General features: G+C 35.6%; 2 protein-coding genes across 2 annotated transcripts; one reads left to right on the top strand and one right to left on the bottom strand.

The window, feature by feature from the left end:
- Positions 1 to 280: 280 nt before the first annotated feature.
- Positions 281 to 5,244, top strand: LOC110109779 (probable adenylate kinase 7, mitochondrial). The gene is made up of 4 exons (XM_020840978.2): positions 281 to 725; positions 1,757 to 1,897; positions 2,292 to 2,543; positions 4,863 to 5,244. Exons 1-4 carry the CDS (start codon positions 375 to 377, stop codon positions 5,013 to 5,015), a joined length of 897 nt encoding a protein of 298 aa, XP_020696637.1. The 5' UTR covers positions 281 to 374; the 3' UTR covers positions 5,016 to 5,244.
- Positions 5,245 to 9,282: 4,038 nt separating this feature from the next.
- LOC110109776 (argininosuccinate synthase, chloroplastic) lies at positions 9,283 to 18,251 on the bottom strand. The gene is made up of 10 exons (XM_020840975.2): positions 17,925 to 18,251; positions 17,690 to 17,745; positions 17,510 to 17,594; positions 14,411 to 14,615; positions 13,719 to 13,767; positions 12,814 to 12,996; positions 12,600 to 12,674; positions 12,334 to 12,519; positions 10,896 to 10,984; positions 9,283 to 10,070 (listed from the first exon to the last, which is right to left on the bottom strand). The coding sequence occupies exons 1-10, from the start codon at positions 17,992 to 17,994 to the stop codon at positions 9,518 to 9,520; spliced, it is 1,551 nt and encodes a 516-aa protein (XP_020696634.1). The 5' UTR covers positions 17,995 to 18,251; the 3' UTR covers positions 9,283 to 9,517.
- Positions 18,252 to 22,312: the final 4,061 nt, after the last annotated feature.

Genomic DNA, 22,312 nt, shown 5'->3' with positions numbered 1-22,312 from the left:
GAAATTAAAAATTTTCTTTTAATCAATGAACTTATTGAATGAATTATATTTTCTTTTAATAAAATTTTAAATATTTTAAAGATAGATTAGTTCTTCATTAAAATTATTAGCCACATTCCAAATTTTTAGGAAAATTTTGAAACTATCAAAGCCCAAGAACTGGCTAGGTTTCTTGGGCCGATTTAATAGGCGAGATTTTCGCTGGCGGAAGTCCGGTTAGCCAATCAGGCCCACTATAAAAATAACCCCCAAGCGCCCTTCTGACCCCAAAACCCTTCTCGCTTTCGCTGTGCGTCTCCTCTAACGACAAAGCCAAACCCTTATTTTTCTGAATCACAGACTGCGAGAATATCAGAATACAACATTCCGCCGCCATGTTCACGTTCTGTCGCCGGAGCATCTCCGCCGCCACGAGATTGCTTTCTCGATGTGTGGACGCCACACCTTTCCGCCGGAGGTTTGGTGCGGCGGTCGAGCTCGAATACGACGAGTGGGACGAGGACCATCGTTTCAGTCACGGATCGCCGCCGATGCCACCGATGGCAGCCACGGCTAAGTGGGGGAATATGAACGAGAGGGGCGTGCATTGGGTGTTCATGGGGAGCGCTGGAGCGCAGAAGAGGGAATACGCTACACGGGTCGCGCAGCTCCTCAACGTCCCCTACATCTCTATGGGAGCCCTCGTACGCCAGGAACTCCAGCCGCACTCATCGCTCTATACTAAGGTTCATTCGATCTCTCTCTCTCTCTCTCTCTCTCTCTCTCTCTCTCTCTCTCTCTCTCTCTCATATGTTATTGTGGGGATTATTTGCAGCAAAAGCTTGCGATCCACCGTGATTAGTGTAATCTGATGCCTATTCCGTTTGGTTTTAATGGATTGCTGTAATTTGAATGTTCGGCTTTGTAAATGGGAAATTCTTTTGATTTTTTCCCGTGCTTGTAAAAATTGAGGGTTTTTCCTTTATTTATTGATAATTCTTTCTTGTAAAATTTCTAAATTATTTAAGACTAATGTACTAGCATACAAGAGATGAAATTTCTGAAATCTATGCTATATTCTTCTATAGATAAATTTTGGAAGTAAATTTCTATTTTTGTGAATTTTAAAGGGCTTTCTTCAATTTTATTAAATTCTTTGATTGTAAAGTCTCTTATTCAAGAATTGTAGACTAGAGATCAAATTTCTCGATTATGGATTTTAAAATCTATTGTGAAAATTAAGGTGTTTGACTGTTTTCCTCTAATTATTGGATTTTCTTTCTTGCAAAATATATTGATTATTCAAAACTGTTGGATTGGTAGACAACAGGAGGTGAACCCTCTAAATTCTAAAGAAACATTTGGAGAGTATCATTTGTCAAAATAAGTTCTCCATTGAGAAGGAGAGGAGCAGACGAAGCTGATTTGGAAATTTGTTATTGTGTGCGCGTGTGTTCCACAGTTCTCAAACCCTAGTTTAGGTATTCGAAGGTTACCTTTGTAATTTGGCGGAATCTAGGGCTTGCGTGTCTTTTTTTATTTGAAGAATCACGTGGTACACATATCGCATCACTTATTTTGTTTCCCTTTTATGCCCTTGAGGACTTACGACGTTGGATTGCTCAACTGCCAAAGAGAAGTCCGTTAATGTTGAGTTCCAAATTGACTGTTACAGGACTTTTTTTGTTTTTCAGCCTTTCCAGTTTAATTCTCTTCGATTATTATTTCAAAGCTTTTTAATTCTGTACTTATCTTATGTTTCCTTTTGATTGGCAAGATTGCAAGTGCCCTAAACGAAGGGAACCTTGTTACAGAGGATATCATCTTCGGTTTGCTATCAAAACGGCTTGAGGAAGGTTATGACAGAGGCGAGAATGGATTCATTCTTGGTGGAATCCCCAGAACTCGTATTCAAGCTGTAAGTCTCAACATCTTTGTTTCCATTTCAAATTAGCCATAACTGTTTTGCCTGTATAGGATGAGATGATGTGTTTTTATGCTTTACTGATTAACCATTTGATAGTTAAAACAAAAAAAAAAACATTTTTGATAAGCTGAAGTAAGAATTTTTGGTTTAGCAGAGGTTCTGATTGATTTTAAACTCATATAAATGTTCTATCTGTGGAACCTGTTTTCTTGTGGGAGTTATTGTGTGCGTCAATGGAGTGGTATTTTGTTGAATTCTGAAATCCATATCTTTTTCTTTAAAAAGAAATGTTAAGTTTGCTACCCGTAGACATCACTGATACATTTCCAAGTGATATTTGTAACAGAAAATGATTGCTTTTAATATTTCTAGTATCTTGTCACAGGAGATCCTTGATGAGATTTCAGACATTGATTTGGTAGTAAATTTGAAGCCTGCAGAGGATTGTTTGGTGAAAAAACATACTGGAAATGACATATGTGCAAGGTGTGGAAAGATTTATGATATCTTCAATCCTCAATCCACCCGTCTCAATCCATGTTTAGCCACAAGTACAAGTCATTCCAAACTGAATACTTCAGCGGCATTTGATATGGACAAATCTCGCTTGGAAAAATTGCAAATGTATTCTGAGCAGGTATTCCACTTTCCCAAACAATGCTTTATTTTTGCAAGGATTCAAACATAGAACCTCTACTTTGGGAGAAGTATAATATGCCTAAACAATACTTTATTGTGGACTTGTTAGTACTGCTCTTGTTGGTTTCTTACTTCTTTCTTTTTCCTCGTTATTATCTCAAATTTGTTTTTGGTTTTGTCATTAGAGCTATACTTGCATGTTTATTGTTGGTACACTTGAAGGGGAAAAAAATACAATTCATTTAAAACATATTTCATTAGAATATTTAGTTTCTTCATGATTCATTGCTTTTGCTTAGTTCCATTTCTGATATCGTCTGTAAATGTTAAAATGCTGATGTAGAATTTTATTTAGTTGCTGACAATATCGTAGAAAGCATATAAGTTGATTAAATTTTATATGACATCTTTTCTTACTTCGCTTATTTTTCCCTGGTTAGCATTACTTCAAATTATCTATTTGAAATGTCAGCCTTCTGATGATCCAGTTAGGAGAGTAGATGTATTAGATCCGGCCTATGTTAAGTATGTTAGGAAAGTTGGAGATAGATCTAAAAAACTTGGTTAGAAGGTGTACTAGAAATGACTGATTTTTTTTCATTGTGTCCTATTAAGAGTTAAATTCTCATTTATTTATATATATATATATATATCATACTTATGATTTTATATTTTATAACATTTTATTTGAACTCTAGCTAAGCTCCAGCTTAGATAATGAAATGTCCATAGACGTCAATGTATTGTATGACGTTTTTTTTATAAGTGATCCTGATGTCTTAGGTTCTAGGGTTTTTCATTCAAATGTAGGATATGATGACGAACAAAAGCATGCTAAAGAGATAAAAAATTGCAACGACCAACTTTAATTTAATGAAAGGTCATCCCTTTTGATGAAAAAGAAAAAAAGAAAAAAAAAGTAAATTTAACTCCAAATAATAGTTTAAAATTCTTCAAAAAATGAAAACTTTGTGAGAATTTTGAGATTGAATAAAAACTAAAAAAAAGGATTAGGATTTATACCACAAGAAGAAAATTCAAATTATGGCAAATTTGACCAAGTCCGTTTCACATACTCAAGCACGAACCACAACTTACATAAAGAATAATTATAAAGTCCTCGAAGAAGATTCAAGTCTCACTTGAGTAGCACGTAAATTGCGCATAAAGAATTTATGTCCAATAGCATGAGAGAATTTTTTTAATTTCAGTATGCACAAACTAAATATTTTAGTTATAAAAGATCCAAAATTATTAGTTTCTCAACACTTCCCAACTACATTGCCAAATTGCATACATGGATTGAAGCAATTGACCAACATGCTAAAACAGTTTTTCTAAAACAACTGAATTAGGGAATTCTATGAGAGTTGGAAAACCAAATCGATAAAAAGAATCAAAATAGTTTATAACCCATGCCATTTTCATAGTCATATCACTACAAAGTAGTTCAGATAAATCATGAATTCAAGAGAACTAAGACTTCGTTTGGGACCGTTTTTTTACTGCTTTTTAAAGTAGCTTTCTAGTACAGAAATTAAAATTTTTATACTAGAAAGCAGCTTTAAGAAGCGTAAGAAAGCTATCCCAAACGAAGCCTAAATTAATATAAAAAAGTGAAATATTAATATACTCGCCTCAATGCTCTTGTTTTGCATTTTTGGACGTGTGCAAACCCTTATATTTCTATTAAATATGCTAATATGATATAAAGGGATACCATTAAAGAGTAAAATTAATTCTTTAAGGAGAATGTGATGATGAAATTTTAAAGTAGGATAAACTACACAAATATGATATGATTATAATCTGTTAATAATTAATCTAAATGGCTTAAATATTAATATGATGAGTTGTGCACTTTTAAGTTTTAGTAGATAAAATTTCAAATTTATTTTTTAATAATTTTTTAAAAGGCCTATTGCAATGTGACTAACTACATAAGGATTTTTTTATGTATTCGTTTCACAAGACCAAGAATATTAGTGATAAATTTGATACCCACTTCATTATGAGTTGATTAATTCAGTAATTATAGTAGCATAATTTGCTCAATTTTACATTTAGGAATACACTTTATTTCTATAAGATGTTCATGCTCACATTCAGAAATATATTTAACCCTTTACAGAAGTTCCAAGTTTACACTCATGAGTATATTCGATATTTGCTAAGAAGTTCATGTTTGTATATAATCACTTGCTTAATGTTAGGCTTCGTTTGGGATAGCTTTCTCACTACTTTATGAACCAATTTTAAGTACAAAAATTTCAAATTCAAACTTTTTTTTTACTAAAGAACTGCTTATCATCTTCAGAACAAACAACTGGAAGATTACTACAGGCAGCAGAAGAAGCTCCTTGACTTCCATGTCACCGGCGCGCCCGGGGAGACCTGGCGAGGTCTTTTAGCTGCTCTTCATCTACAGCCAATTCATGCAGCCAGATTGTCGCAGAAATTGACTGTATGATCTGGATTCTAATTTTTCTTCCACAAGTTGGAAGAAGAGCCTCTTTGCAGGACAAGGTTAGTGTGCCTGGGGCTAATGTCTCTTCTGGAGAGGCTGGAGTTTTTTTTTTTTTTTTTGACAATTTTCTTTTGTTAGTGTATAGTTTGTATGCAATTTTGCTGAAAACGATCGAATTAGAGGAGGTTTAGCCTTTCATTATTTTTATTATTTTTATAAGATTTTCATTTTTCTAACAGTTTGTGGATTAAATAGATCTTAACAGGCTAAAAAATATTCATAATTGTGGGACTGGTGCAGCTTTTTTAGAGGTAGTTGCAAAGCTGTTGTGTAAAAATTTACTTTTTTTTAAAGCTGTTATAAAAAGTAATATTTTAATATAAAAAATAATTAGAAAGTAGTAGCCAAATAGAATTATAAATCTGCTGCGAGGAGGCCCTAAATTAGAGTTTTGAGGCTTTCCACTAAGAGCATCATCTTATAGTTAATGATGATAGGAGTATTAATTGTAACATATTGGTGTTTTATTCATGAGCGTCAATGATATTAGTAATTTGTGTTTATGTACAGTCAAATATTCGAAAAATTGGGTTCAAGCTAAGCCAACTTAATCTAGGCAATCTCATATCAAGAGAACTCGCCAAGTCTATAAATAAATTTAACCAAAACCGATGACTATGAGTTATGAACTTGTCCTAAGAGCTTCTCCAGCCGAACTGCAGTCGCGTGTATGGAGTGGCTTTTTGCTCCAATGGATTGCCAAAAAATACGCCAATGGCATGCGGATGAACAGTCCGACGCCAATATCACGTACACAAAAAAAATCGTTCTATTTTTTCGCTTCGCTGGAAAGGCGGGAAACAAGAGAGCGCGAGAAAGAAGAGAAATGGAGTTCCATTGGAGATGAATTGCAGCATTTTGAAGTTTTCTGTCATTATAAAGTGAAAAATGGAGTTTTCGGTTGGAGATGCCCTAAGAAGACGAGTATGATCTATCAAGTTAGCCTAAGTGACTCTTCAACTGGATCACTTTCTTTATAATGAAAATTAGTGTTTGGCTTTCAATTATTCATCCACCTTTGTATGCCAAGCCATGGAATTCTTATTAGTTTGGTTAACGGCTTCTTCAATTGGGTATTCAAATTGAGCTATATTATACTTGGATTTTTTCCTTTTTTTTGTACGGTCATGTATGTAGCCAATTTTATAAAGTTGGAGCTCCAATCAAAATCTACAAATAGATGGTCAGGGATGAGCTAATTTAACTTTTTTTTTTATTTTTTTGCTCAAGCTCATTTTGAATAAAAAATTCATAAATTTTCACTAAATTTTTTTCGGTAATCATTTTTGTGATTTCTTTTTGCTCAATATTTTTAGTGTAGCTGTTTTTATCGGCGTATTAGTAAAATTGAAGTTATAGAGACTTTAAAGAAAATGAAGGGTGGAAAAGCTGTTTGACCTGATGATATTCCAATAGAGGTGTGGAAATGCTTAGGAGATGAAGAAATTTCTTGACTTACTAAACTTTTTAATACTATTTTGAAGAAAAAAAAAGATGCCAGATGAGTGAAGAATGAGTGTTAATTCCTATTTTTAAGAATAAAGGTGATGCACAATATTGTGCGAATTATAGAGGAATTAAGTTAATGTGTCATACTTTAAAACTATGGGAGCGAGTTATGGAGCATAGGTTGCGGCGTGATACTAATATTTCTCAAAATCAATTTGGATTCATGCCGGCAGATAAGATTAGAGAGAGTCGCCTTAGATGGTTCGGTCACATAAAACGGCGGCCTTCTAATGACCCGGTTAGGAGAGTAGAGGTATTAGATTTGACTTATGTTAAGAAAGGTAGAGGCAGACCTAAAAAGACTTGGTTTTAAAATATTAGGAATGACCTTTCTTTATTAGATTTAAACAATAATTTGACCTTTAATATGACATAATGGAGAAAAATGATTCATGTAGCCGACCCCACGTAGTGGGACAAAGGCTTGATGTTGTTGTTGTTTGTGGGATTCATGAATAATTTTTTATTCAACATTCTAAAATGTGTTATGAGCATGGAGCAATTCCTGAGGTAAATCAGCAACATATAGGTGGAAAAGAATTTGTGACCATGGAGAACAACTATGAATTAGTTATGATAAGCCAGTTTGCTAAATTTAAAGAGAGGATTGCATGAATGACTAAGTGAGCATTGGAGCAAATTATGAGGACCACTTTTTAAAGGGGAGCAGATAATAGGATCCTCTGATTTTGTTGTCAGAAGAAGACTCTTTGGTGCGAGAGAATTAACCTATACTTTGTGGTTGATGAAACTTATCACTCGGACAGTTATAAGTTGATCTCGACTCTTCGTCAATAAGAAAGGTAGGCATGAATAGGAAGTCATTGCATACAAATGCTTTCTCAAGAGGGATTGTTGAAACAAATCTTTCAATAAAGTTCAAGATTTCTCACTTAGATTTGTACAAGGGGAAGATGGATTTATTCAACCATATCACCTATTTTGAGTTAGACATCTCATTGCTAGACATTAATGAAGCATTAAAGTATAGATTATTTTTTACCACTTACAGGGAACTACCCTTGCGGTGGCTCTTGCATCTTTCACTCATGATAATCGCTTCATTCGTCGAGTTGAAGAGGATTTTCTTAACTCTGCTTGCAGCATGCAAAGGATGCTAAAGAATTCGTAGGCTTTGAGGTAAGAACTCAGTGAGTCTTTGAGGGGGGTCATTACTTAGCTCTTGAAGTAGATCTTGGATATGAAGGATTAAGAGTTCATTGTGGCCCTAGCCACTATGAGGAACCTCTTAGACATACACTCAACTTGTAATAGTTGAGGGCTTTGGCATAGTTATTGAAACTCGCCAACAAACATATTAATGTAGACCTGATAAAAGTTGGTAAGCTAAGAGAATTTACTCCAATGGAACGACAAACAATTGTTTGCCGTTCTTCCGTCGCTCCAACCGAGCGGCAATTTTGCCGCTATTTCATCGCAAGTGATATTGGCGTCGCACTATTCACCAACTAAATTTTTAAGTGTCAATGGGATTTGCCTGCGAAATGGAGAAAGACGGTTACCGCATAAACGAGACGACGAAGCCTGCAAAATGGAGTTCGATTGGAGTAGAATTACCGCATTTTGGAGTTTTGCTTTATTTTGCAGTTGAAAATGGGGTTTTCGGCTGGAGATGCCCTTAACTCTTTAGTCGACTCTACAATCTGCTACCCCATAATGAGTTTTATGTATGTTTTTTCTAGGTATCTGTAAATAAAAATATATCCTAAGGATAGTGAGAAGACCACTTTCATTACAGTTGATAGATTATATTGTTATATTGTAATGCTTTTATAGTTTGGAGACTATTGAAGTCATACCTTGTTAATATTATTGGTGATCATCTATTTAAGGTTTCGTTTGGGACGGCTTTCTTACTGCTTCTATAAAGAGATTTTAACATAAAATTTTTAATTTTTGTAATAAAACGCTGTTTTAAGCAGCAGTAAAAAAATCGTCCCAAATGAAGCCTAAGTTGATCTTGGCTAAGTAAGACCACTTTGTCTAAGATGGGAAATCCTAATGGAAGCACTATCTTAGAGCTAATTCCACCAACAATCAAAGAAGCATAAGTTATGGAAGTCAATAAATAGTTGGGCCAAGTAGAGTAGATTAATTCGTTGCATACTTGAAAAGCCAGGTCCTATCATGGTTACTGTTAAGATCCAAAGCAATTTAAAATTAAGATTTTATTTAAAATAATTTTCTTATTGCTTTCTAAAACAACTTTTTAATTCAAAATTTTATTAAATTATAAATTTTTGAATTAAAAAGCTGCACCATGTAACGTTAGCCATCTCACAAGCTGCAAGCGATTTCAATTCCATGACCCAAGGCCTAATATTTAAATGAATGAATAATGAAAAAATATTAATTTGAACCTATTTTCTGCTTCCTCAATTTTGTGCGGACACCGGCTGCTTTCCATATACCAACCAACCAAAATGTACCATATCACCCATTCGCTTGGTACCGTAACTCAATAATGCTTGGTACCGCAGCTCGGTACCACTGACGTGACACATTCAGGTTGATCTCTGGAGAACGTTCTGCATCCGATCTCCTCACAAAATAATTTCCCTTGTTTTATACGGTTTTTTATTGCTTTGTAAAACAGCTTGTTAGTACAAAAATTTCACGTTCATAAAAAGCAATACGAAAGCTTATACCAAATGAAACCTTTGACAGGACAAAAACCATGGAAATCCATTTTGTTGATCTTTGCTGTTGGAGTCATTTGGCAAACCATTCTTTATTCTCATGAAAAAATAAACAACTAAACAGAATAAATAAAATAGCTAATTATGCTTAGTTTAGAGTGGCATAATTAGTAATATCACCAACTAGTATGCCAAGCCTCACAACCAAAAACATCTAAAGATTAAACTCTTGTGCTCATCAAGCATTCCAGCAAAAGCGTCTAGCCCTTGTGATTTTCAGACACCCTTCTCAAGCATTGCTCTCACTCTTATGGGCAACCCATAGAGCTGAATGAAGCCAGCTGCATCAGCCTGGTTGTAGATACTGCCTGTCTCAAAAGATGAGATGTCCTCCCTGTACAAGCTCTGCGGGCTCTTCCGCGAGGCGACCGTCACAGACCCTTTGTACAATTTCAAGGTAACTGAACCTGTTGTGGTCTCGGTTATCTTCTCCATGAAAGCGTCCATCGACTCTCGAAGGGGATCGAACCACCTGCCAGCATATACTAGCTCGGCGTACTTGAGAGCGATCGTATCTTTCATTTGAATGGTCTCTCGGTCGAGTGTCAGGGATTCCAGTTCTCGGGCAGCTACGTACATAATGGTGCCACCCGGAGTCTCATAGACGCCGCGGCTCTTCATGCCGACGAGTCGGTTCTCAACCATGTCCACTCTACCAATACCATGTCTCCCGCCTATTTCATTTAGTTCTGAAAGAAGAGAAGCGGGAGAGAGTTCCTTGCCGTTGACGGAGACCGGTATGCCTGACACTATACCGATTTCGACGTACCTGCAGATGTCAACAAAGATGGTCTTGATCAATAAGCAATCATAAATAAATGAACCTTCAAATAAGCAATCATAACAAATATGGTCTTGATCAATAAGCAATCATAACACTTAGCTCAAGCTAAGTGTGCAGAGGCAGAAAAGACATGCATGAACAAAGTGAGGTGAAGCATCTTGTAAGAAAGAGGGAAATGAGATTGAGAGAGAGAGAGAGAGAGAGAGAGAGAGAGAGAGAGAGATAATCACTATTATTGATCAATAACAAAACACAATTTACAAATAATTGCTCTAACAAACAAAGTTACGAGCCAAATTCAAATTGGATGGAAAGAGCAACTAGGATATTGATATATACAATCAAGTTGTGTCAGCTATATAAACATGCATGGACAAACAAAACGACAATGAGCTTACTGCAAGAGGAAGTGGAAGAGAGTGGAAGGGACTGAGGATGTGAGATGGCATACCAATCACATGAAGACCCCAAATAAGCAAACATAATGAGAAGGATTCGTGTATGTAAACTTAACCTTGCAATACAGAGAGATTTCATCTCTACCATGGCAGTTAGAGGCAACATAACCACTACTACAGACATGCTTCTGGAGAGGGTAAGAGAGGGATATAATTGGTGGGAATAAGAGAAAAACTATTAGGTGTTTATCACAAAACACCATATTCATATGGATTATCAACAATATTCAAAACTACCACACCAATAATAACATGGAAGATGGCCCTCCTTAGAGAAGTGATTAAAACTTAAAAGATCAGGTAAAATTTAGCAACCAAATTTGCAAAGGAGCTCGAAGTGTTGGATATTTACTCAGGTTGATTGGGTGCATCTTCAGGATCAACGGTCAGCACGTACATGTCCTTCTTAGGCTCATTTGCTGGGTTTTCCAAAATATCTCCCTTAATAATAGAACAGGAATCAGTACAACCAAACCGAACTTATAAAAATTTTGCTATCACATAAAACTAAAATAGCTCTTTTAAGTGCAAAGAATAATCTCCAAGACAATTAATATTTCAAGCAAAAACCATGATACTTCTGTAGGTAATAAGCAAGGACATAGAATCCAAAAATGTCCCTTTGCATAAGAAGAAAGTAATCCCAAAAAAAACATAAAGTTTGTAATTTGAATCATAATTTAAAATTAAGTAATTTGACGCACGCTTCAGTACAATTCTATTTTTTTCACTTCAATGGTTTGAGGTTGTCATCTTGTTTATATATATATATATATAGAAGCAACCCATCATGGTGCTTCGCGAGTTGATTGAAATGGAGCTCATTCCTTCATTAGGGAAATGAAAGAGAAAGCATTAACCTAATGAGGGCTTGCCCATTGAAGAAAAGTGGGCTATATACGCCATAAGCAATGTTTGCAATCCTTTTGTTTGCTCCCTTCTGATAGCCAGGAAGGTTGAGTTTGAAGGTTAAAAAGTGAGGCAAATAGCAGAAAAATCCTGCTAGTGATTGGGAAGAAGTCAAGCTAGAACTCCAGCTGAAGGAATAAAAATCTCCATAGGCCACCACGACAGAAATGGAATAGCCTTTCTATAGAAATCTTTTCCCATTCTTTTTCTTTCTTTCTATATATGAGAAATTATTCTGTGCGGACACCGGACGGAGAGAACCGTCAGAAATTGTTGTACTTTTACTGTTCTTTTGCTGCGCTTTTGCAAAAGTGCAGCAAATATTCAATTATGAATGACTTTTTACGTCCTTTTTGCTGTGCTTTTACAAATACTCAGTAAAAGAGCAATAAATATTCAATTATTTAGTAAATATTAAATATTTTTTGCACTTTTACTTCATTTTTGCAAAAGCATAACAAAAGAGAAATAAAAACACAACAAATGGTGTCCGCACAGAATAATTAGTATTCAACTAAGAAATTGTTAATCAAACTACTCTACTATATCATCCATAACTCTCCAAATATCCATTTGTGTGTCATCAAGACCCATAGTTTTGCCTATATCCATCTTCTTCAGAGCTAATTGTACTTCAACAATAATAATAAGATCCTTCACTGTGCTCTCAAAACTCTTAAATAATGATAATGATAATAGATAGTAATAATAGTATCCTAAAACTTTATAATTGAACTTTGTGGAACTAAAAATTACTAAGCTCGTTACCAAAAAATAGATGGCATAACAATTTAACAAGAGAGGAAAATATTGAGGAAAAGGGAACATTGTATGAAATTATTTAATCACATTGTAAAGAAAAATTAAGATTTGGTAATTACTTCATGGCTGAGATGCCACAGGTTTCGATCTCTACTGTAAATTGACTTTTTGGAAACAGGTACAGGAATGTTGTGCTTCTTTGCATATTCAATAGCATCTTCCCTCCCTTGGATTTCCCACTCCCTCCAGGGTGCCACAACTTTTAATTCAGGATTCAGAGCAAAGAAAGTAAGCTCAAATCGAACCTAAAGTGAAGCAAAGATTATAAGCTGCAAGAAAACAAGCATAAGATGCACATTCCAGAATTAGAAATAAATTAACAAACCTGATCATTTCCTTTCCCTGTGCATCCATGTGATACAGCATCTGCACCAACATCTTTAGCAACATCAACCATTGCCTGTAAGAGAAAATAGCATCGTCGGTTCTGTCCTTCTTCGATAGATAATGGAGTAAATAAGACTGGTTTTCCGAAAATACGAAAATTAGTTTGATTAGAAAATAACTCCGGTTAGTATAACCATGAATATGCTCCTAACCTTGGCAATTACAGGACGAGCCATTGAAGTACCAAGCAAGTATTTTCTTTCATATACTGCACCAGCTCGCAGACAAGGGAATATGTATTCTCTGACAAATTCCTCCTTCAAATCCTTGACAATAAGTTGGCTTGCACCACTTGCTTTTGCTTTTTTTTCCAATCCATCCATCTCCATTAAACCCTTTAGAAAGTTAGCATTGGAGAAATAAATCAGTTCATGGTATTCTAAGAATTACATATGTAAAGAAACCAAGATACATAACATCTTTCAAAACAAATACGTAGAAGTTTCCAAAACAATGATACAGTAGAGGCCCCAAACGCCAAATATCATATGAATCAAGCAAAAAAAGTAAATAATCATGAATCCAAAATATCAGAGTGGTCAAAGGGAGAAACCAACCATCCAATTAATAGAATGTTTTTCACAGAATAAAAGCAGGTGATATTCTTTCAAATGTCTCTGAAAATCTAACTTTCAATGGCATATTCGTATAGTTGAAAACAAAGTGGTTTAGGCTTTTGCTTGGGATGACTTTTTTATAGCTTTTTAAAACAAAGTTATAGTAAAAAATTTTAATTTTTTAACAAAAATTATGTATTAAAAAGCAATAAAAAAGTCGTCCCAAATGAAGCCTTAGCCTATCACATAACCATCAGAATACATGCAAGTAAAATAACATATTTCTGAAGAAATGAATTTGCAGAAAAAGGGAAAACAAAAAATGTATAGCGATGAGAAAAAAAATGATTAGGATCAAGTTTCTTAGCACGGGCATCGAACAAAACATATAAGCAAGAAATAGAACAAATCTGAAAAAACCAAACCAAACTAAGCACATAATGCTCTAACAAAGATAACTCATTTACTGAAACTAGTTTAATAAGGACTAGTTCACGTGCCTGACCAACATCAGCAGTAAAGCAGACAACCTCGCATCCATAGTTTTCCCTGCCAAAACATAATTGCCACAAATAAGAATGATTGAAAAACAAAAATTTAAGCATCGCAGAAACAAAAAATAGTTGACAGAGATTCAGAAATAATTTTTTTTTTTATATAATCAATGAGGATGAAATAAAAAAGAACTTCATAGATTAGCAGGAGTCATGAAGTTTTCTTTTCAAACCAGAACCAAAGCAACAGGACCTTCACAATCAGTAAATGCCTAATCATATTAAGATGGTGCATAACCAGAACTCCAGAAGAAGGATAAGGTTCACATTTCCTTGAATGCAGAGAAACATAATTGCAGATATAACAATTTCTTTTCTCTGAAATGTATAGGACGTTATAGGGAATACAATTAGGTTTAGGTACCTTACTAATAGGGGTAACTTTCAGCATGAATGATTAAAAGATGTTAATATGGTAATGAGAGAACCCAATAGACTAATTGAGTTTCTTAGCACAGCTTGCTTACCAAAATATGTAACAATGAGTAAAACTGTGAAAAGCATACTTTTTCTGTAGATTTTAGTTTGACTGAACGCTAGATTCATACAAATTACACCTAAATGCAAATTTGATGTAAAAGGCAATGCATACAACAATTAAGTGGAAAGGAACATAGCAATGATTTATTCAAAGAAACCTTAGCCATGGTACTATAACTGAAGTATCCAGGCCACCACTGTAGGCCAAAACAACTTTGTTCAATTTTCCACGTTTTCCACTCCCATTTGGGCTACCATAAGCATCGGTCTTTCCCGACAAATTCGCCTCTTCATTAGTCAAAACAAAATCTTTAACAGCTCCCGTTGGACTTCCATTTTCATCTGCCAGAATACTCTGGATAACTGCACAACACCACCTATTAGAGCAACATAACATACAAGGCATAAAATGTAGAAAGAATTTTAGTGTTTGCCAATGGTAGCCTCCAAATACCAAAAGTTCAATAGGTATTAACGACTAACCTTCAAATGTTAATAAAAAGTACAAAAAAAGTTAGGTAATTGATGTAATGAGTAGTTTATGGGTTCATTTTAGGTATTACATAGTTAATAGGTGTTTGATAGCTCCTTATGGGTCTTATAATGCTATAAATGCCCCACTTGCGGGGGAGTTAGAAAATGGAAAATGAATGAACTAAGCTTTAGCTGCACCCTCTCCCACAGATATTTGGACTTGGGGGGCATCCTATAATTGCTTGGTCTCTTCTTTCTCAATGATTTTTGGAGTTCTGAGAATGTTTGAAGTTTCCTTGTTATCCTTATATTTGGTTTTTTTCCCTATTTTCAATATTTTTTTAGTTAAATTTACAACAATGGTACAGTTGCTAAACCTCTCGCTGAGTGCCACCTTTGATCTCTTGCGTCATCTCCCAAATCCAAGCTTTCGCCCTAGATTTGACATCCCCCAGTGGTCAAATTTTCCAAACCTTGGGTCGACGTCATTGCCCCTATCCTTCGGCAAACGTCCCCACGATCAAGTCCACCTAATATGCCCACCCCATCTATGATTCTGCCATTGCAATTGCCAATGCCTTCAAATTTGACTAGATCCGGCCACCATCCACTAGATCTCACCCAATTCCACTCCCAAATTCCTATCTTCACTTGATTTGACCATTGAAAGCCTCCCACAACAAGATCCACCTTTGCCTTCCACAACCACCTGATATTCATTCAACAATCCTCAACTAGATCAAATCTCACCATAGTTAAAAAAAAAAAAAAAAATTCTATTAGTTCAACCTTTCAGGCAAGGTTGTTGCAAAGGGGAAGGAAATGTTAGATAATAATGTAACAAGCAGTTTATCAGTTAATATTAACTATTATATAGTTAATAGGTTTTTCATATGTTCTTTAAGTGACTTGTAAATTGTAATGCTATAATACCCATCCTTAAGGGGGATTAGGGATTGCAAAAATGAATGAACCAAGCTTTGTCTGTAGGAGTGTGAATTCAAGTTGCGGGTCAGGCTCGAGTTTGGCCCGAAATTCACCTAACTTGAACATGCTTGACCCAAACTTGAATATGCTTTCCCCGAACCCGACCCATCTAATCCTTCATTATATAGCTCATTCAATTTTTTATATCAACACAAGTTGTTTAACCCAATAATAAAGTCAATTTTGAGTCGATTTCCGGTTTGCGAGTCAACATGAACTTGACCCAAATATTTATTGGGTCAACCAAAACCTGAAATGCTTTAGTAATGTTGTCTTGTCATGTCATTTACTATTCTGCTCCCTCTCCCCCAATACCTAGATCATGTACATCATCTAAATGCCTAGTCTCTTCTTCCTCAAAGATTTTTGGAGTTTTAGGAAAATACGAAAATGTCTATTTATATCTACAATTGGTTTAGGTTTGTATGGGCAATTTATGCTTTGGTCAAACACTGTCGTTGCTAGGTCTCAGGCCTTGAATGAGAAAAGTAGAGGATGACATTAGGTAGTCGACAGTCAGCGTAAAATCTATCGAATAATCATGACATGAATGCATATAGCATGCTGTGTGATAGAAAAGTAACTCTCAAACTTAAGGGAAAATTCTATAAAATGGTGGTGATACATGTGATGCTTTATGGCTCAAATGTTGGCCATTAAAAGAGAAGCATAAAATTAAGTTAAGTGTTGCAGAGATGAGGATGCTCAGTTGGACGAGTGGCTTTACTCTTAGAGATAATCTGAAACGGGTATATACATGAAAAGGTTGGAGTAGCTCAATTGGGAAATAAGATTAGAGAGACGCCTTAGATGGTTTGGTCAAATAAAATGTCGGCCTTCTGATGACCCGGTTAGGAGTGTAGATGTATTAGATATAGCCTATGCTAAGAAAGGTAGAGGTAGACCTAAAAAAGCTTGGTTAGAAAGAATTAGAAATAATATTTTTTAGTAGATTTAAATGAGAATTTGACTCTTAATAGGATACAAGGGAGAAGGAGAAAAAGAATTCATGTAGCCAACCCCACAATGTGGGATAAAGGCTTGATGTTGTTCTTGTTAGATTTTTGCTTTTAAAAGCTTCTTTCTCAACCATAGTTTTAAATATGGTTTCAAAAAAAAAAAACTTCTTAAGAGAATTTTTTAAAAAAAATTTGTCATCCAAATTCACATTTTTTTTATTAGCTGCAACTTCAACCATAAAAACAGTCAAAAAGTCCTCTCAAACAAAGTATTAATCTCCAATTTAATTAGTTTACCTAGTTAGGCACTTAGGTTTGCAACACCATCCTTCAATTGTTAATAATAAAAAATACAAAACCTTTAAGCCTATAATAATAACCTATGTGTTCAGTACTACACCCCCAACATTATAAATTGGACAATCACTAGAATAAATTTCTAGATGCATATATATCTATATACACTAGAAAAATAGAAAAATGTCAACAAATAAAATAGCATAATAGAAATGTTTATAAATGAAATAAGATTCGATTAATGTGGAGTCATTAAGAATCAAAGTTTAGAAGGAAAACTGCAAGGCAAATATTAATAACAAAATTACAAAGCCTTTTGTACAATGACAATTCACTTTACAAGCATATATCATCATTAGCCTTATCTCAATTATTTGGTGTCGGCTTTACTCCACATTCATTTTTCCCCATCCCTACAATATGTCCTCACTAGAATTGTTCATCTTTTTTATAAATTTCTATGTTACTCCTACCTATACAGGGAATAGAGCACTTCTCAATAGAACAAGAAATCAAATGGAGAAAAATTAGCTTACTTACCATGCACACGAGAATTGGATTTTTTGCATGTACCATGCTGAATGGTTGGATGGCCTCCACAGAAGCCACTGGATGCAAAACCTATCTGGCAAGATACAAACACAATATGAACAATAAAACAGATGAAGTTCCTTGAATAACCATAAGCACAATAAATGCTGATCCCTTGATATCCAATACCTTCTGACAAAAACTGAACGTTTTTAGGCCATTATTTTCACAGCTCTGGAACCCGTCTGCAGACCAAACAGGGAAACCTCTCTCAGGAAAAAAAAAAAGAAAGAAAAAAAAATTGAAAAGAATCAACCATCACATTACATATGCATGAAGTTCTTAATCAACAGGCGCACAGAACAACATTAACACAACCAGAAAGCAAAAGCAGGGAAATTTAGAAGAGGAAGAGAATAGATACGGGATTTCTTGATTCCATTGAAGGAGATTTGAGGGACGGAGCATGAAGAAAGAGCTCGCAGCTGAGCCATGCGATAAGAAGCTCGTCTGGCTCCGGTCTAATCGAAACACTCTTCAGATATAAGAGAAAGTTGCGACGCCTTCGCTTTTCTCCCGCCTTGTTTTATCAAAAAGAACACAGCTCGTTCCTGGAGGAATCCGTTGGTCGGGAGCGAGCGGCGCTGCAATGAACTAGTGGAGTGACTAGGGTTCTCCGTTTAAGCTACCTCGGCAGCCATCGATCACGTGACTTTCGCAAGAGGGGCACCAAATTCTACATCCGACGGCGTGGATCATGGCGGGTGGAGATGCCCATATTCAATGGCAAATCTTTTCGAGGGCAACAATTATTACGTCCTCTGACGGCACGCAGAGCTACATTTGGCCGCCAATAACATGTCGTTACGTGGCCCGACGACTTAATCCGTAGCGGAACTCGGGAATGCTATGTTCGTGATTTTCTTGGTATTGATCGGTATTTGCTCGGTATTGCTTTACAAAAACGAGAAATACCGCTATGTGAAGATCAAAACCATACAAATACCGAGTTGTGCCGAGTTTTTCTACAACTCAGTACAACTTGGTACAACTTGGTATTTGCTCAGGATTTGCTCAGTATTGCTAGAGATTTGCTCGATATTGCTAGGTACTTGCTCGGTATTGCTAGAAAAAACTCGGTACAACTCAGTATTTGCTCAGGATTTGCTCTGTATTGCACACTCATTAATTTAAATGAATCAAACATGAACACAAATAATAAAGCTCGAACAAACCTGAACCAAGCTTGAACAACCTGATATTAAATGAACACAAACATGAACACTTACATACTCGGCTCAGCTCGGTTCGTTTGCAGCCCTAGCTATAGATACTAACCACTACAACATCAAATAACAAGTGATATGATCAACAAATGTTTTTTTTAATCAATGGACCATCTATAATTTAATGAAAATATTAATATGATGTAGAAGGATTATTTGTAATTGTTGCGAGCAAGAATATACATAATAGTATAATAAGAGCATAAAGCGTCTTAGCAATTTACATATATCTGATATATAATTGAGAGAGAGAAAAATACAATAAGTTTTTTATGAGGAAAACCAAGAAAGGAAAAACCATAGGTTTGGCCCATATGAGAAAGTTCCACTAAATTTGAATGAATTACAAAGCTTGATGTGGAATTACAATAAATTGGAGAGTCGGACATAAGTCTGGTGATGGAAAATGAAAGAAAGTTCGAAAGTGGTTGGGAAGAGTAATTCTCATTAGCATCAATAAATAATTGATGGATGATCTATAGGCGGGGTTGCGTTAAGCCACAAGAGTTGTTCCTTCTCATTTGTTTTGTCTTATATATGTTGAAACTTCTTTTTCTTTCTTTCTTATGCAAAAACCATCACTAGCAAAATCTTTAATCATCATTGATATCTCTCTTATATGTCGCTAGTATCACCATCATTGCTTGCCTCATCTCTACAAGTGTTTAAATATTAATATTTGAACAAGCTAATGCTTTGCAACATACAACCAAACTCAAATTATCTTAGAGTTCATTTGATTGTATATAGATAGAAAACATGCCTTGGGGCTCATTTGGTTGTTTATAGATATCAAATATATTTTAACGAGCAATAGATTTTGAGAGTTGTTGCGTCCTATAATATTCGCGACGGTAGAGAAATATGAAGTTTAACGTCTCAGCATTGTACGAAGATCCAGCACATAATCAGAAAAGTCAGATGGTGTATCATTCATAAGAGACACCAGAGTTTTTATGTGGAAACCCCTGAAAAGGGGGAAAAACCACGGGGCCTGGCTCAGTTTGAATGAATCCACTAGTATTTGTTGTCGATTACAAATGAGACCCTTCCTTGGGAGAATGCCTTGGCTTGATGATACAAATGTACATCATATAGAGCACATTATATGGTGGGAGTTATAATATAGACATGTATGTTTGGTCGGCACGACCACAGTCGATAGGATGGAGACCGGAAAGACCATTGTCTGGTAATGGAGGTCGGAAGGATCGTAGTTGGCAGGAGACAAGGGTTAGAAAGATCGTTTTCTACTGATTGAGGTCTACAATTTTCTGGGAGAACTCTGGGCATCAAGTGGTGGCCTGGTGGAACTCAAGGCCTCAAGTAGTGGTCCGTCGGAAGTTCGAGCCTCAGGTGATGTTATGGTGGAGCACAAGGTCTCAAGTAGTGGTATGGCAAAAGTCTAGGCCTTATGTGACGTTCTGATGGAGCACAAGGCCTCAAGCGGTGGTCTGACAGAAGTCCGGCCCTCAGATGGTGGTCCGGCAGAATTCCGGCCCTCAGGTGGTGGTCTGGTGGAGCATAGGGCCTTAACTGGTAGTCCGGTGGAGCAACGACATCAGACGGTGGTCCGGCGGAGGTGAGGGACTCAAGTGATGGTTTAGCGGTGGTCAAGGAATGTAAGGGCCTCAAGTGGTGGTCCGACAGAGCAACGATGCCAGGCCGTGGTCCGGCGGAGGTGAGGGTCTCAAGTGGTGGTCCAGCGGAGGTGAGGCCTTAGGTGGTGGTCCGGCAGAGCAACGGCATTTGGCGGTGGTCCAGCGGAGGAGCTAGGCTGCTGGAGCTTTCTTCCTCCTCTTCCTTCTTCTCTCTTGGCTCCCCCCCCCCCTTTCAAGAGGAAATGAGGTTCTATTTATAGAATTCTTGAGTGGCATGTCTTGTAAATAAATGGAAGATCCAGGGTAAATTGGGAGTGGTTCGGATGGACGGCCGATCTTGATTCCCTTGATCGTGAACTGTTCGACATACATTTGAAGGTCTTAATGATATCAGAATTCGGCGATCTTGGGGTCGTTTGATTTGTCTCGTTGAGCTGCTCGATTTGACTATAAGCATGTCACGTTTGGAAACCATTTGTTAATCCAAATTGTGGTTCGAACCTTCCAACAGTGCTTTTGGGTCCTTGATTTGGACTCATTTGGGCTCGGATTGAGTTGATTTTTGTGTCGTTGGATTTGTGATTCCGAGACGCAAAACTCGACTATAAGTTTGCAGAAATCAGAGTTCATATGGTCTCAATTTTAATTCTTGAAGCTTTCAACTTGATTTTGGATCAAGATTCGTGCTCGATCAAGGTAATTTTTTGATGATATATTAAGAGTAAAAAAATAAAATTTATTTTAGGGATTTAATAGGGTTTGTTTATAGTTTAAAACACATTTATTTTTATTTTCATCTGCCAAATAATGGAATGTAATAAATTCATTAGAAACCAATAAATCAATACATTTGAGAGACTTTTGAGAGCTTTTGTGAAGTATGAAGTATATGCCTGTTCAAAATTATTCAATCAATTTCTCAATTTTTAAAAAATATATTTTAAAATTCAAACAACTAATTGAGCCCTATGAGAAATACAAAAGAAAAAAAAAAAAGTTCAGATCAATGACCTAGATGGTAAGCCTATATGAATTCTTAAGAATTTCATGTTTTGAATTTAACTTTTAGGCTTCGTTTGGAACGACTTTTTTATTGCTTCTTAAAACAGCTTTTTAGTATAAAAATTAAGACTTTTGTATTAAATTGTTTTAAAAATCAATATTAAAGCTGCCCAGGTTTCATTTGGGATAGCTTTCTTAATATTTTATGAAGTATTTATTTAGTATAATATATTTTGTGCTAGAAAACTGACTCATAAAGTAATAAAAAAGTTGTCCCAAACGAAACTTTAATATAGCTATAATAACTTGAAAAATGAGAGCCAACATTATCCATTCGAGCTTAAATATTTATGAAGATGTCGGCATGCAAGTTGATCAAAATATGGTTGAGTTAAATATTGAAGAGCTTTCAAATAAGGACATTCAAGTAAGATCAAGCAATGTCAGGGCGTTCATACAACTTATTTAAATCCTTCAACTAGCTTTCTGTCTACTGCTCATGCTACGCATGCTCAATGGGCCTACATGGGCCGAATTGATAATATCTATGAATCGGGCTAAACTGGAGCTCAATTCAAAACTTCTTAAATGCGAAGTAAAATATATTGATTAGAATTTATTCTATAATTTTTTCTAAATAATTTAGGTTTTGTGTGAAACAAATTTCGTACTATTTTAATTTTTGGACTGTAATCATAATTTTTATTTGATCATTATTTTTTCACTGCTTTCAATAAATTTTTATGCTAGAAAGTTGTTTTCTACAACAGATTTAAAAAAATGCTTTGCAATCACTTTTATAAAAAAATGTAGCAGTGCCAAACTTACTCTTAGGCTTCGTTTGGGACGGACTTTTTATTGTTTATTAAAATGGAGTTTTAGTTAAAAAATTTAATTTTTGTACTAAAATTCTATTTTAAGAA

The sequence above is a fragment of the Dendrobium catenatum genome, unplaced genomic scaffold, assembly GCF_001605985.2.
Source record: "Dendrobium catenatum unplaced genomic scaffold, ASM160598v2 fragScaff_scaffold_1116, whole genome shotgun sequence".
Lineage (NCBI taxonomy): Eukaryota > Viridiplantae > Streptophyta > Magnoliopsida > Asparagales > Orchidaceae > Dendrobium > Dendrobium catenatum.
This window is presented reverse-complemented; position numbering and strand designations above follow the sequence as displayed.

Bases quoted from the DNA above. Each gene is read 5' to 3' on its own strand.
- LOC110109776 (XM_020840975.2), bottom strand. From the start codon at position 17,994: ATGGCTCAGCTGCGAGCTCTTTCTTCATGCTCCGTCCCTCAAATCTCC. The intron at 17,595-17,689 runs GTATTGGATATC...GTATCTTGCCAG, and splicing joins CGTTCAGTTTTTGTCAGAAG to ATAGGTTTTGCATCCAGTGG. The intron at 12,520-12,599 runs GTTTGTTAATTT...GCTTCACTTTAG, and splicing joins CAGGGAAAGGAAATGATCAG to GTTCGATTTGAGCTTACTTT.
- LOC110109779 (XM_020840978.2), top strand. From the start codon at position 375: ATGTTCACGTTCTGTCGCCGGAGCATCTCCGCCGCCACGAGATTGCTT. The intron at 726-1,756 runs GTTCATTCGATC...TTGATTGGCAAG, and splicing joins ACTCATCGCTCTATACTAAG to ATTGCAAGTGCCCTAAACGA. The intron at 1,898-2,291 runs GTAAGTCTCAAC...ATCTTGTCACAG, and splicing joins CCAGAACTCGTATTCAAGCT to GAGATCCTTGATGAGATTTC.